This window comes from Desmodus rotundus, chromosome X (genome assembly GCF_022682495.2).
Source record: "Desmodus rotundus isolate HL8 chromosome X, HLdesRot8A.1, whole genome shotgun sequence".
NCBI classification, from domain to species: domain Eukaryota; kingdom Metazoa; phylum Chordata; class Mammalia; order Chiroptera; family Phyllostomidae; genus Desmodus; species Desmodus rotundus.
Window position 1 is genome coordinate 4,996,538 of NC_071400.1, and position 15,953 is coordinate 5,012,490.

General features: G+C 40.2%; 1 protein-coding gene across 1 annotated transcript in view; it reads right to left on the reverse strand.

The window, feature by feature from the left end:
• Positions 1-1,458: 1,458 nt before the first annotated feature.
• The window catches only part of EDA2R (ectodysplasin A2 receptor), a 56,753-nt gene continuing 42,258 nt past the window's right edge, over positions 1,459-15,953 (reverse strand). The window contains exons 4-7 of the mRNA XM_024555256.2: positions 7,307-7,485; positions 6,668-6,753; positions 4,592-4,753; positions 1,459-1,841 (exon numbers count right to left, since the gene is read on the reverse strand). Coding sequence (XP_024411024.1) covers positions 1,459-1,841; positions 4,592-4,753; positions 6,668-6,753; positions 7,307-7,485 — 810 coding nt within the window. The remainder of the gene's footprint in view (positions 1,842-4,591; positions 4,754-6,667; positions 6,754-7,306; positions 7,486-15,953) is intronic.

The following is a 15,953-nucleotide window of genomic DNA, read 5'->3' on the forward strand; positions in this document are numbered from 1 at the left end:
TATTTAGGATGCAATCGCAGAAATATATCACTTAGCTAAAGAGATGATAGTTCTACCCTGTTCTACACTGATGAGACCATTCCTCATGAAACTGGGTTCAGTTCTAGGCTCCAAATACTTTAGAGGAATCAAAAGCACTTTTCAGAGAGGAGAGGTTATCTTCAGACTTCTTTGGGACTATCACAAGGCAAAGAAAGCAGATGAGGTCTGTGCAGGCCAAGGAACAGAGCCAGGACCCAATGGTGGTTACTAAAGGGAGACAGAAAGTTTTTCTTTGTGTTGGGTTCAAGTCCACTCATCACAGGGGCAATATATGTTGAGCAGTGGTGAGCTTACTGACACTGAAAGGATGTGAGCAAGAATGACACAGAAAATTTGTGGGATGTTATAAAGGGAACTCAAGCATGGATTGGAGGGTACGTTAGACTTGACTGTTTTGATAGCAATCTTGACATTCATCCACATATTGTTCACATTTTCTCAGGTATGATGTAGGGAGGAGCATGTCATTGAAGGACATGGACAATATCTTAGTTGGAGAAATATGGAAATGGGTGGTGAAAGGTAGCTGGTTATTTGAAATGTAAGAATCTACCCACCTGCCTGCCTCAGACCACCTCACACTACTTAACACTTTGAGAAAGCAACATTGTCTATGGAATAGTTGCATTGATAGAGTTGGAAAACCTCTGAATTGGAGCCCCAAACCTGGGCTTGAGCTTAGTTCTGCCCCTGATATGCTCTGTGACTGACTTTGAGCAAACCACTTTCACTGTCTGTCTCAGTTCCTGCTAACAAACCTTGACCAGCTTACCATAAAGGGATGTTATAATATGAGTGTAGTGGATATGAAGGAATGTCTAAATTGTGACTGTGGGTGGAGGAAGGAAAGAAAAACTAACATAGTTTAAGTATCTCTAATGTACCAGATACTATAAAAGGCACTTGCACATGCATTTCTCATTCAACCCTCACAAGAACTTATGAGGTGAATAGTGCTTTCTACATTTTACAGATAAAGAGCCTGAGGCTCAGAGAGGTAAAGGGATTTACACAAGATTCACATAGCTAATAATGAATGGAGGTAGATTTGAAATATAAGGTTCCTAGATGTGAAGACCTATGTATTTCTCTGCTGTCATGGTGCTTGTATACATGAGAGGAGATTGCTGAATAACTAAGTATTAGATAGTGGGACCCTGAGAGATCTTGCAAAAGACAAGGATAGACATATTAGTGTCACATAAACCTAGCCAGTTCCTTAAAAGCCCAGAAATGTGATATCTGACTGGCTCAAAAGATTAGCATCACTACTGTTGTTCTAACATCCACCAGTGATCCTAGGTTACTGTTCCTTTACTGCTAGCTCTACTGAACAACAGTACTCCAGAGAAGGATTCCTTTGGGGTAGTCCCCAATTTCTGGTCTTCCCCACCTTTCCAGCTCACCTCAGTAGAGTTAAGGGCTGGGGACTTCAAAGGGCACATTGAGTTCCAGGCTCTCTCCAGAGCTTTCAGCTGTGTTCCCCCCCAAGGTCTCAGCTCCAGTATAGGAGGCAGAGCTGGAAAACTTTTGCAGGTCCAGCTCTGTGCATTCGATGGGAGTGTGGACCCAGTGGGAGTGGCTCTCTGAGGCGCAGGAGGCCATGGTAAAAGACTCCTGGGTGGGGAAGCCACGAGTCGAGCTGCGGTCGTCATCCAGGATGGGGTTAAGTGGCTGGGTCTCAAAGATGCTTTCACTCAGTGGAGACTCAGGACTGGTCTCCTGGCCAGGTGGCATGGGGAAGAGAGATTCCTCTTCCGCTGCCTCGTCAGCCTCAAACTGCAGCGAACCTCCTGCAACTCGAAGCAGAAAGCCACTGGGTCACCCAAAGGCAGGGGCTCCTTTCAGCAGGGCACCTGGTTCTGAGTACAAGATAGGAGAGGGTCTGGAGCTAGCACTCCCCATTTTCATCCTGGGAACCAGAGCACCTAGCACCAGGTTGAGGTGTCACAGTTGAGAAACACACTTAAAGTGGGGTTTTATATTGAGGCTACCTGGAGATAAAGCAAGGAAAAGAGTCAATTTCTTCAGAGAAAGAATAACCCTCTGTGGGAAGCAAGATTTTGACACCCAACCCCATGATCTTTAACACTCTGGTGTTATCCCTGCGTGTATGTTATTTAGCAAAGGCACTTTGCAGATAGTATTAAGATCTTGGGACTTAAAATAGGGAGATTACACTGAATTACCCAAGTGGGCCCAATGTAATCAATCACATGTGTCCTTAAAAGTAGAAGGGGGCAGAAAAATCAGAGAGAGTATCAGGAAGATGAGTCATCAAAAAGACTGAATTCATTATTGCTCATTTTGAAAAAGAAACAGGGTCATAAGCTAGAGAATGTGGGTAGCCTCTAGTAACTGGGAATGACCCTCAGCTGATAGTCAACAGATAAATGAGACCTCAGCCCCAAAATGCAAGGAACTGAATTCTTCCATCTTCCTGAATAATCAAGGAAATGCATTCTTCTCTGGACCCTCCAGAAAGGAACACAACCCTCCTTGATTTCAGCCTTGCGAGACTCTGAACAGAGAGATTCAGCTGAACCTACAAAACTTCTGATCTATGAAAATAGTGGCATTGTAAATGGGTATTATTTGAAGCCATCAAATTTGTGGTACTTTAAGCTTAAGTCTGATTTGACAACAGGTGACAAATTGAGAACCTATGTATGTTTTCTTGATCTGCACATTGTGGTTGTGTTTTTATTGTTTATTAGAACTCATCAGAGCTTGAAACTATTTCAAACAAAAATCCATATTTTTGGCTTACTCTTGAAAATCCAGGAGATCTTGAAACAAGGAATATTCCTGCATGGTAACAAACAACTGCAGCTGAGTAGTAAGTTTCCCTTAGACAGGAGATGAATTCTTTAGTATGGCACAGTCCCTACTAATATCTATTGTACCTAATATTGGATCTAATTCACACACTAATCTTGCCTATACAACCACACTATGTATGTAAATCAGTGACTCCTAATAACCACCTTCCCCAATGGAAAACATGTCTAACCCTCTTTCTCCTATGGAAAACTTGAGGGAGTTGCCTGTCCTCATATTCTCACAGAGGGGTACTACATTATGATGTTGAGGACAGAAAAAGCATATAAAGGTTACTGTTTCTTTTCTCTGAGTTGGGAAAAGGTAGACAGGCAGCTCTCAGATGGTGCTTCAACTTTCTGGGCCCTGTAGCCCAAATGCTTCATTATCCATGTTTCATACCAATGCCTAAGGACTGGACAACAGCTTCTATCTGAGAAACTAACCTCCAAAGTCAAATACAGGATGGTCTACCTTGACCCACAGTTTTTAAAGAGCAGAGGAAACAGAAATAGAATTTAGATAGGGGTCATAAGGTGCAACAGTGTTCCCTTTATGTCCCAGAAACCCATGAAATACTATATTAATCTCCAGTTAAGCCAGGGGTATGGTCAAATATGTCTGTTAGGCTTTCTGAAGATCATCTAGCAGGCCCTAGAGCCAAACTGACCAAGGTATGTCCATATAAGAGGATCTTCTCATACAAATAGAGACAGGTAAAAGTTGTATTGCGTTGGGCCCTGTATCCAGTGGGCTAAGGAGGAGTCTTAAGCACCCCAATATCCTATAAACTTTATCCTCATCCTTCCTTATTAAATCAACACCACTCATTAGCCTGTGTTTCTGCTTTGGTATCTCTACATAGCTTTCAGTTCCCTCGATGAAACTTAAGCTGTACTGAGCTTCAGTACCCTTGGCAGGAGTTTTAACACTCTTCCTGGTCCTTGCCAGCCACCATTTCACCTCTATCTTTGCCCTCAGTGACCTGGATTTTGTCCCCCATTTTTGTTGATGGCTGGAGTTGTGCTGAAAACAGATCCCAGTGTTACTCCTGATTTAAATATGACCTTCCACCTGGAATTTCACATAGCTATCTCCTACTGGCTGGCAGACTTTTCTGGATATCTTTATTATCTGGTGAAAAAAGGCTACGTTTGCCAGCTCTTCTGGACACTGGGCTGTCAGTTATCCACATTGGGGTTAATACTATACCAATAAGTTACCAAACACTTCATCCACTTTTATTATAGTCATATCTCAAATCCAACCAGCCTGCCTTCATTTTTGACATGTTACCAAATCTATAGCTATTAGTAGAAGTGAAAAATTATAAAAGAATAAAACCAACTAGTCTAATTCCACCTTTCATTTTAAATATTAGGGAGAAAGAGGCCCAAAGAAGTTAGATGATTTGCCTAAAGTTACAAAGTGATTTAGAAGTAGATTTAAAACCTAAGTCTGCAAATTTTATTTCCAAGGGCTTTCCTATGATGTTGTGTTCCTTAAATAACCCCTATATCTTAATGAAACAGGTTCCATGAATGGGCGGGGTTGGCCTCAAGCATCTCTAAAGTCCCGTGCTTTCTACTGCCACCTCCAAGTAGTCCACCTCTGGGATTTTCCAGCACTCTATGGAAGGCCTATTAGCTCTCAGCCCCCCAAATTCCTCTTTTCTGCTAATTATAGCCTTGTTCTTGATTTATGTAATATGTGAAGCAGCTACACTTACCACGCCGGCAATATCCGTTGAAGAACTGCTTGCAGTAAAGGAAGAAGAGCCCCAGGAAGGCCAGGGTAAACATCACGAGCAGACTGCTCACCAGTACAAGTGTGGCCTCCTGAGGGGGCACTGTGGGTACATCTGCCTTCACTAAACTCAACTGGAAGGCACCTGTGAGACAAGAAATTAGAGGAGGTTAGTCATTGTGGGCAGTCAACAGTCACCCTGCCACTGGTCCTGAACTTCCTCAGATCATCGCTCTCTCCTTAGAGCCTTTTCCAATTAGGGTTGCTAAGCTGTTTTTACTTCTCTGTAGATAAGGCAAAAGTATAAAGAACAAAGCAGAGAACTGGCATAAACTGCTAATATGGTATAAATTACTACAATTATTTGAAGATTCACATATTCTATGGTCTTTCCATGTCATTACTAGTTATATAACCTAGAAAAATAGAAACAAACTTAAGTGCTTATCTGTAGGACACAGGATAAATAAATCATGATTAGTCCTATGTTATAATATTGTGTAGCACTTAAAATGATTTAGAGAGGGAAAACAAATTGGAAAAAGAGAGTATGTAGCTTGATATCATTTATATAAAACATTATAAAATATAAATAACAGCATATATTGCCTATAAATATATACATATGTCATAAAAGAATACAAGTATTAAAACATGGGTAGAGAGATGGCAGAATCATAATGGTCACCAATTAATCACATGCTCCCCTGCATTTCCCATACAGTTTTATAGTAAGGCCATCAGAGTACTTCTGGCCAATGGACTGTAAGTAGAAGTAATGTGTGTCACTTGTAGACTGAAGTAGTTAAAAACCAGTATGACTGCTCTATTTCTTTCCATGTCCAATTAACCTGGAAGCCACATGATCTAGATGGTATAGACATAAGATAAAGGAAGACCTTTGCATAGTGAAAAAAAATCTTTTATTGTATTAAGTCACTGAGATTTTGAGGTTTGTTACCATAGTGCAGCCTATCAACAAGATACATACAATTTCATGATAGTGGTTGCCTTTGGGGAAGTAGAAAGAGATTGTAACTTAGAGAGGATGAAAAAGGGAATTCCATTAAATCTGTAGAATCATCATTTGTTTGTTTATTTATTTTACTTTTCTGGTTTTGCTTTTTAAACTATTTTATTTTTTAATTGTGTTTTTCCCATTACCATTTACCCCCTTAAACATTTCTCCCTCCTGCGCCAATCACCACACTGTCATCCATGTCCACGAGTCCTTTTCCTTTTTGCTCAATCCCTCCACCCCCTAAATGCCACCCCTTAGCTGTCATCCTGCTCTGTATCTATGAGTCTGTCTCTATTTTGCTTGTTAGTTCAGTTTGTTCATTAGTGTCCACACATGAGTGAAATCATTTGGTATTTGTCTTTCTCTGATTGGCTTATTTCACTTAGCATAATGCTCTCCAGAATCTTTGTTATTTAAAAGAATCTTAAGCAAATACACAAAATGTTAAGATTTATTAATTATGGATGTTAGTTGCTGAGCACTTTTATTTTATATTTTCTGCATTTAAATATTTCTACATATTTGAAATATTTTATGATTTAAAAGATATCAATAATTTAAAAAGAACACATGATTAGATATATAGATGGTGGATAGATAAAAACAATAGATGGACAGATAAGTGAATACTGATATAGGCATAGACTAGATCCTAGGGGCTCCTATATACCTCATAGCATCATCATCATCATCATCATCATCATCATCATCATCCACAAGTATACACGTGTTATAATTTAGAAGCTGTTTCTAAATCTATTATTTCATTAGACCTGGACAGCCATCCAATAAGATATGAAAAATCATGATAATCATGACCCATATTTTTTTTCAGGTGAGGAAAATGAGGGTCAATAAATTTCAATGATTTGCAGAGGGTTACACAGATAATACATTGTGAAACCAAGATTCAAAATCTGATTCACTTGCCAATCTACTCTACAGGAAAGAGTATGGGCAGGTAGGAGAAGTCTTTACTACCCTGTCTTATTGTCACCCATTGGGTTGGAGAATTAAAAAAGAGAACTGGATACAAACATTGAACCTCAGAGGTGGGGGTCTGTTTCGTGCACGGGATGCACTCTTGGTCCTGCAGGCCTCCAATGCGTGTCTTTTGGTAGAACCTGTGGTCAGAGCAATAAGCAATTGCAAGGTGATCAAACAATCAATGCCCCTGGATTGATCCTTCCTGGGACCATAGGCAGATTTTAGAAGTCTTGCCCTCCTGGAAGCCAGTACCCACCACCATCCCTTGTGAGTTCTCTGTCTCTATGTCTGATTCTGACTCAGAGACCCAGATTCTAAACCTATTCCGCCATTCAACATACCCTGTAACCAAAAGGAGAGCTAGTATCAGAAGAGAGGGGAGTTCTGCTCTGATACCAACTTCTTCCTAATCTCTTTTATGTCTATAGTGAGCTATATCTTGAATCTTGGGCCCATGCTAAGCATGCTAGCATGATAATAAAGCTGTTAAATACTCATCTGGGCTGACCATGCAGTAGGCACTTTATAGGGGGATCTTGGTAGTACACTGCTTCTCCCTAGTTGGAGCTTGAAGTCATTATGATATGGACAGTTAGAACATTTCAACTAGGCTCTGAGGGATAATGTTAAGAGAGAGTTCCAAGGGCTGGAGAAGGCCCAGAATGGCTTGATTTCATACAGCAGGCTCACCTGGGTAGACAGTCCCCACAGACTGCATTAGAGGTAGCTGTGCAGTTGGCCTTCTGGATGCGATTGATGACAGCACAGGTGATGCAAATCTGACATCTATGATGGCCCCAGCTGCTTTTGTATCTTCGAGGAGGGCAAGCTGTGCAGTATGCATCTCCCCCCTCTCCATAACCACAATCCTGCAGAGAAATGGGAGTCACTACCATTGCTGTATAGGAACTTGGACAGAAGATCAGCCTCGGGATAAGTGGGCATCTTATAGAATTTACAAACTGCAGATTCAACCCATTACCAAGTCATGAAATAAATTTACTGCATTGCAACCAGCACTGAAAATTGAAATAAGACAAAATAAAATAATGATATCAAATACCAGAGTGCAGAGCATATATTTTTAAAAAGATTTTATTTATTTACTTTTAGAGAGAGGGAAAGGGAGGGAGAAAGAGAGGGAGAGAAACATCAATGTGTGGTTGCCTCTCATGCGCCCCCTACTGGGGACCTGGCCCGCAACCCAGGCATGTGCTCTGACTGGGAATCGAACTGTCAACCCTCTGGTTTGCAGGCCAGCACTCAATCCACTGAGCCACACTAGCCAGGGCCAGCCCATGTTCTTAGTGTGAGATCTTTATCCCTTGTTTCCCCATGAGTTTAGCAAAATTTATTCACAAACTATTGTGTATGTGTGTTATAACCTGTCTGGGGGCTGCCTGAAGGAGTGCTACATGGTGTTTACTTCTGTTTCACTCAATTCAGAATGCAGACTGAAAAAGGGATGGGCATTTGTTTAAAAAAATGCTACAAAGCAAACTAACAAAGCACAGATGCCTGGGGCAACAAATAATGGGTGAAGACACACAATAGAGTGCCTAATCCTGGGAGCTAGAAATGGAGGAAATCCTTTAGGGAATTAAGACATTTAAAAGTGCCCATATATATGGGATGATTTAGAAAGGCACATGCATGCCTAAGGCGAGACATATGCTTACAAAAGACCAGACAAGACTCAAAACTTGCACACTGGGCTGATCCATCGATTAAGTGCAAGTTTGGCTAAGTGTTGAAGGAGTACTTCAGCACAGAACTAATCTGAAAAGACTGGGAAAGGTGTGTGTGTTCTTTTTTTTTTTTTTTGGTTGTCATTGTTTGATTTTTTAACTCTTGGAACTCAAGGAAATCTCTGTCAAAATATTAACTGAACACAATCTAAAGGAACACAGACTTAAGTGACCACATATGGCAGTCTTTGCAACTATAGTTTGGGAAAACACCTCAACAAATAAAGTTGTTTAAAAAACAGCTAAATGGAAGGAAGAAGGAGAATATGATTTTGAGGGCTACCATATTATAATAAAATATGACTAGTTGTCAACAACAGCAAAATCAGAAGGCATAAAGAAGGCAGGAAAATATGGCTCATTTGAAGAAACCAGTAAAATTCACAGAAACTGTTCTTGAGGAAGTCAGGATATTGAAATTACTAGACAATGACTAAAAGTGCTGTCTTAAATATGATAAAAGAAAAATGCAGACAAATAACTAAAGAAAATCAAGAAATAAATGTTTAAACATAATGGAAATATGAATAAAGCAGAAAATATAGAAAGAAACCAAACAGAAATACAGGAGCTGAAAAGTAAAATAACTGAAATTAAAAATTCACGGCACTGCCTTGACCAATATGGCTCACTTGGTTGGGTGTCATCCCGCAAAGTTAAAGGTTGCCAGTTCGATTCCTAGTAAGGATACATGTGTGGGTTGCAGGTTTGGTCCCCAGTCGGAGCATGGTCCCTGGTTGTGGTGTGCACAAGAGGCAACTGATCGATGGTTTTCTCTCACATTGATGTTTCTTTTCCGGTCTTTCTCCCTGCCTCCCCCATCACTAAAAATAAATAAATAAAATCTTAAAAATTTCACTGGATTTATTCAATAGCATATCTGAGCAGGCAGAACAAAAAATGAGCAAACTCGGAGGCAGGAAAGTTGTCAAGAGGATCAAGGTAATAAATTAATAATAAATAAAGTAAACAACCTGTAAGAGACATTGTTAGGTTCATTAACATACACACTGTAGGAGTCCCAGAGGAAAAAGAGAGACACAAGAGAAGAAATAATATTTGAAAAAATAATGCTTGAAAATTTCCCAAGTTTGATGAAATACATAAACACATCCACAATGCTCAGTGGACTTTAAGTAGGAAAGAGTCATAGAGACCCATACTGAGACATAAACAAAACATGGTTAACTAAAGACAAAGACAATATCTTGAAGCAGCAAGAGAGAAACAACTCGTCAAGTATGAAGGATCCTCAATAAGATAAAAAGTCAATTTTTCTTCAGAAACTGTGGAGGCTAGAAGGTAATAAGGTGGCATATTTAAGTCAAAAATATAAATTGTTAACCAAGAGTTTTATATACAGCAAAAATATCCTTTAAAAATGAACAAATTAAAACATTCTTAAACAGAAGCTGAGGGAGTTTGATACCACCACACCTGTGCTACCAGAAATGCTAGACAGTTTTGTGGTTATTAATAAATAGTAACTCAAAGCTATAGAAAGATATAAATATCTCCAGTAATGATAAACATATGGACAAATATACCACTTTGTATATTTGGTTTTTAAATCCACCTTTTAATTGACCATAAAGACTTGGGTTTATTTCAGGGCTCTCTGTTCTGTTCCATTGGTCTATGTGCCTGTTTTGATGCCAGTACCAGGCTGTTTTGATTACAGTGGCCTTATAATACAGTTTGATATCAGGTATTGTGATCCCTCCTGCTTTGTTCTTCTTTTTCAAAATTGCTGCAGCTATTTGGGGTCGTTTATGGTTCCATATAAATGTCTGAAATGTTTGTTCTTTATCTGTGAAATATGTCATTGGTACTCGAATAGGGATTGCATTGAATCTATAAATTGCTTTGGGTCGTATGGCCATTTTGATGATGTTAATTCTTCCAATCCATGAGCATGGTACATGCTTCCATTTGTTTGTGTCTTCCTTAATTTCTTTCTTCAGTGTTGTGTAGTTTTCTGAGTACAGGTCTTTTACCTCCTTGGTTAGGTTTATTCCTAGGTACTTTATTTTTCGTGTTGCTATATCAAAGGGGATTTTTTTTCCTGATTTCTGTTTCTGCAGTTTTGTTGTTGGTGTACAGGAATGCCTTTGATTTCTTTTGGGGGGGGCAAAATAGTTTTGAATATTTTATTTTTTTTCCATTTTTAATTACAACATTTTAAAAATATATATTTATTGATTATGCTATTACAGTTGTCCCATTTCCCCCCGTCACTCAACTCCATCCTGCCCACCCCCTCCCTCCCACATTCCCCCCCTATAGTTCATGTCCATGGGTCATACTTATAAGTTCTTTGGCTTCTACATTTCCTACACTATTCTTACCCTCCCCCTGTCTATTTTCCACCTATCATCTATGCTACTTATTCTCTGTGCCTTTACCCCCTCTCCCCCTCCCAATACCCTATTGACAACCCTCCATGTGATCTCCATCTCTATGGTTCTGTTCCTGTTCTAGTTGTTTGCCTAGTTTGCCCTTGTTTTTGTTTTAGGTGTGGTCGTTAATAACTGTGAGTTTGCTGTCATTTTTACTGTTCCTATTTTTGATCTTCTTTTTCTTAGGTAAGTCCCTTTAACATTTCATATAATAAGGGCTTGGTGATGATGAACTTCTTTAACTTGACCTTATCTGAGAAGCACTTTATCTGCCCTTCCATTCTAAATGATAGCTTTGCTGGATACAGTAATCTTGGATGTAGGCCCTTGCCTTTCATGACTTGGAATACTTCTTGCCAGCCCCTTCTTGCCTGTAAGGTCTCTTTGGAGAAATCAGCCGACAGTCTTATGGGAACCCCTTTGTAGGTAACTGTCTCCATTTCTCTTGCTGCTTCTAAGATTCTCTCCTTCTGTTTAATTTTAGGTAACGTAATTATGATGTGCCTTGGTGTGTTCCTCCTTGGGTCCAGCTTCTTTGGGACTCTCTGAGCTTCCTGGACTTCCTGGAAGTCTATTTGCTTTGCCAGACTGGGGAAGTTCTCCTTCATTATTTGTTCAAATAAGTTTTAAATTTTTTGTTTTTCCTCTTCTCCTTCTGGCACCCCTATGATTCGGATGTTGGAATGTTTCAAGATGTCCTGGAGGTTCCTAAGCCTCTGCTCATTTTTCTGAATTCTTGTTTCTTCATTCTTTTCTGGTTGGATGTTTCTTTCTTCCTTCTGGTCCACACCATTGATTTGAGTCCCAGTTTCCTTTGCATCATTATTGGTTCCCTGTACATTTTCCTTTGTTTCTCTTAGCATAGGCTTCATTTTTTCATCTGGTTTTTTAACAAATTCAACCAATTCTGTCAGCGTCTTGATAACCAGTGTTTTGAACTGTGCATCCAATAGGTTGGCTATCTCTTCCTCACTTAGTTGTATTTTTTCTGGAGCTTTGAAGTGTTCTGTCATTTGGGCCTTTTTTTTTTTTTTGTCTTGGTGTGGCTGTTACTTTAAGGGGCGGAGCCTTAGGTGTTCCCCGAGGCAGGGTAACACTGGTCGCTGTGCTGTGACCCGTACATGGGGGAGGGGCGGAGAGGGAGCAATGGCACATGCTCCACTCTCCACCGGGTTTCAGTCACTCCCTCCTCTACCCACAATCAAATTGGGCCCCTCTGGTGCTGGTTCCCGAGTGGGTGGGCTTGTGCACGCTCTAGGCCCCTGTGGGTCTCTCCAACGACCTCTCCTGTGAGGCTGGGAGTTTCTCCTGCTGCTGCCCCAACCCCCACGGGTGTTTTCAATCAGAGGTCTGAGGCTTTATTTCCCCAAGCTGGAGCCCTGGATTACGTGGTCTGCTTCGCTCCCCGTCATTCGTCCAGGTTTATCTGTGTGCGAATGTGGGGCCGCAGGGTCTGCTAGTGGCCAGACTGCCTGCCTCGTTGGTCCCACACTCTGCCAGTCTTGGTCTCGGTCCCGCCACGGCCACGCGAGTCCTCTCCACCCCGGTGCCCGTCTCTGCCCCTCCTACCGGTCTGGATGAATGTTTCTTTTTTATCTACTTGGTGTCGGACTTCCTTGCCGTTGGATTTTCTGTCAGTTCTGGTTGTGGGAGGAGGCGCAGTGTGTCTACCTACGCCTCCATCTTGGTTCTCCCGCCTTTGATTTCTTAGTGTTGACTTTGTATCCAGCTGTTTTGCCAAATTCATTTATTAGGTCAAGTAGTGTTTTGGTGAAGTCTATAGTATTTTCCATGTACACTGTCATGTCATCTGCAATAGCCAGAGGGGAGTGGGGAGGGGATAGTGGGGAGAGGGGTCTATAGGAGCTACTATAAAGGACACAAGGACAAAATCAAGGGGGAGGGTAGAGGTGGGGGAGGGAGGTGGGACTGGCTGGGGTGGGGTGGAGGGATGGGGAGAAAATGCAGACAATTGTAACTGAATAAAAATAAATAAATAAATTTAAAATGAAAAAAGGCTAAACGTTCAGTTAAAACTGGTTTCTTTCAAAATAAATAAAGACAATGCTTTTTTCTAAAAAAGAGAGAAAGAAAGTCCACCAAAGAGTTTTATTCAGTAAGTATTACTTTGCATCCACGTTAAGAACGCTACATGGGCCCTGGCTGGTGTGGCTCCATGGACTGAGCACAGGCCTGTGAACCAAAGAGTCACTGGTTTGATTCCCAGTCAGGGCACATGCCTGCGTTGCAGGCCAGGTCCCAGTATGAGATGCTCAAAAGGCAACCACACACTGTTGTTTCTCCCATTGTCTTTCTCCCCCTCTTCTGCTCTCTAAAAATAAAATCTTAAAAAAATCCACCTTTTATTTCCTATATGATTTAAAAGAAAAATAAGTAATAATAGTTATAAATTTGTTATGGGGCACATTAGGATTAAGATAACAGCAATAACATAAACGGAGGCGAGACAAAACTGAATAAGAGTATAGTTTTTGCGTGTTATTGCAGCTGGCATTAGGTCAAACTACACTGTTAAAATTTAGGATGCTAAATGGAATCCACATGTAACTACAAAGAAAATACCTAAAACATACACAACAGAAATGATAGGGAAATTAGTACTTCTCACTGCAAAAAAAATCAACTAGCACAAAAAATGCAATGATGTAAAAAATAAGTGATATAAAATGGTATAAGACAAATAGTGAAATGTCAGAAGTATTTTCTTATGGTATTATTTTTAATGCCAATAGATTAAATTCTCCAGAGGCAAATTGGCAGACTGAAATTAAAAAAAAAAAACAAACATGATTCACTTATACCCTGTCTACAAAAGAGCCACTTAATTTTTTTCATTATTTATTTATTTATTTTATTGTTGTTCAATTACACTTGTCTGCATTTTCTCTCCACCCCTCCACCCCACACCAGCCAAACCCACCTCCTTACCTTGCTTCCACCCTCCCCCTTGGTTTTGTCCATGTGTCCTTTATAGTTGTTCCTGAAAATCCTTCTCCCCACTGTGCCCTCCCCTCTCCCCTCTGGCTATTATTAGATTGTTCTTAATATCAATGACTGTGGTTATATTTTCTTTACTTGCTTGTTTTGTTGATTATGCTCCAGTTAAAGCTGAGATCATATGGTATTTGTCCCTCACAGCCTGGCTTATTTCACTTAGCATAATGCTCTCCAGTGCCATCCATGCTGTTGCATAGGATGTAAGCTCCTTCTTTCTCTCTGCTGCATAGAATTCCATTGTGTAAATATACCATAGTTTTTGGATCCACTCATTTGCTGATGGGCACTTAGGTTGCTTCCAGCACTTGGCTACTATAAATTGTGCTGCTATGAACATTGGGGTGCATAAGTCCTTTGAATTGGTGTTTTAGGGCTCTTAGGATATAATCCTAGCAGTGGAATTGCTGGGTCAAAGGGCAGTTCCATTTTTAGTTTTCTGAGGAAATTCCATACTGTTTTCCACAGTGGCTGCACCAGTCTGTATTCCCACCAACAATGTACTAGGGTTCCATTTTCTCCGCATCCTCTCCAACACTTGTTTGTTAATTTGTTCATGTTGGCCATTCTGACCAGTGTGAGGTGGTATCTCATTGTGGTTTTAATTTGCATCTCTCTGATGGCTAGTGATGCTGAGCGTCTTTTCATGTGTCTCTGGGCCCTCTGTATGTCCTTCTTGGAGAAGTGTCTGTTCAGGTCCTTTGCCCATTTTTAAATTGGGTTGTTTGTCTTCCTGGATTGGAGTCGTGTGAGTTCTTTATATATTTTGGAGATCAAACCCTTGAAAGCAGCCACTTTAGATCCAAAGACACAAATAGGTTGAAAGTGAAAGGGTGAAAAACATATTCCATGCGAACAGTACCAAAAAGAAAGCTGGGGTGCTATACTAATGTAACACAAAATAGACTTTAGTAAAAACTTCTACAAAAGACAAGGATAGACATTATATATTAATAAAGGGTCAATACCTCAAAAGTATAAAAATACATTAACACATAAAAGTACAAAATATAAAAATATAAAAAGGGTCACTACATTAAAAATATAAAAACATATACACCAATAACAGAGCCCTCAAACCTATGAAGCAAGCCTTGATAGAAGTTAAATCAGCAACAATTCTACAAAACTAGTTGTAGACTTCAATATCCTACTTTCAATAATGGATTGAATATCTACATAGCTCAACAATGATATAGAGGGTTTTAAAAATACCATAAACCAACTAAACATATATAGAACTCTATACCCAACAAAAGAAGAACATACATCCTTCTCAATTAATTGCACATAGTAATCTAGGATAGGCTATATTAGGTTACAAGCCTCAATTAATTTTACTTATTTTTCCAAGTGCAAGCATTTTTTATTTCCCTCTCCTTTACTTTCTTTTTTATTAACTTTATTGGGGTGACATTCATTAATAAAATTACATAGGTTTCAGGTGTATGAATCTATAATATGTCATCTGTATATTGTATTGTGTATTCACCACCCCAAGTCAAGTCTCCTTTCATCACGATGTATCCCCCCTTTACCCTTTTCTACCTCCCCCCAAAGTCCTTCCCCTCAGGTAGTCACCATGCTGTTGTGTGTTGATAAGGTTTTATTTGCTTAATCTCTTTACCTTTTTAACCCAACCACACAACCCCACTCCCCTCTGAAAACTGTCAGTCTGTTCTATGTATCTGTGACTCTGTCTCTATTTTATTGTTAGTTTGAGTCTTTTTTAACATTTAAGTCTTTCATCCATTTTGAGCTTAATTTTGTGTATGATGCAACAAGGTTGTCTAGCTTCATTTTTTTTACACCTGTCTGCCCAATTTTCCCAACACCATTTATTCAGTAGATTATCTTTACCCTACCATGGTATGTTCTTACTTCCTTTGTCAAATATTAATTGATGGAGAACCAAGATGGCGGCGTAGGTAGACACACTGCGCCTCCTCCCACAACCAGAACTGACAGAAAATCGAACGGCAAGGAAGTCCGACACCAAGGAAATAAAAAATAAACATTCATCTAGACCTGTAGGAGGGGCAGAGACTGGCAGTCGGGGCAGAGAGGACTCGCGTTGCCATGTGGGGACCGAGACTGGCGGAGTATGGGACAAAGGGGGCAGGCAGTCTGACCACTAGCAGACCCTGCGGCCCCACATTCGCGCACAGATAAACT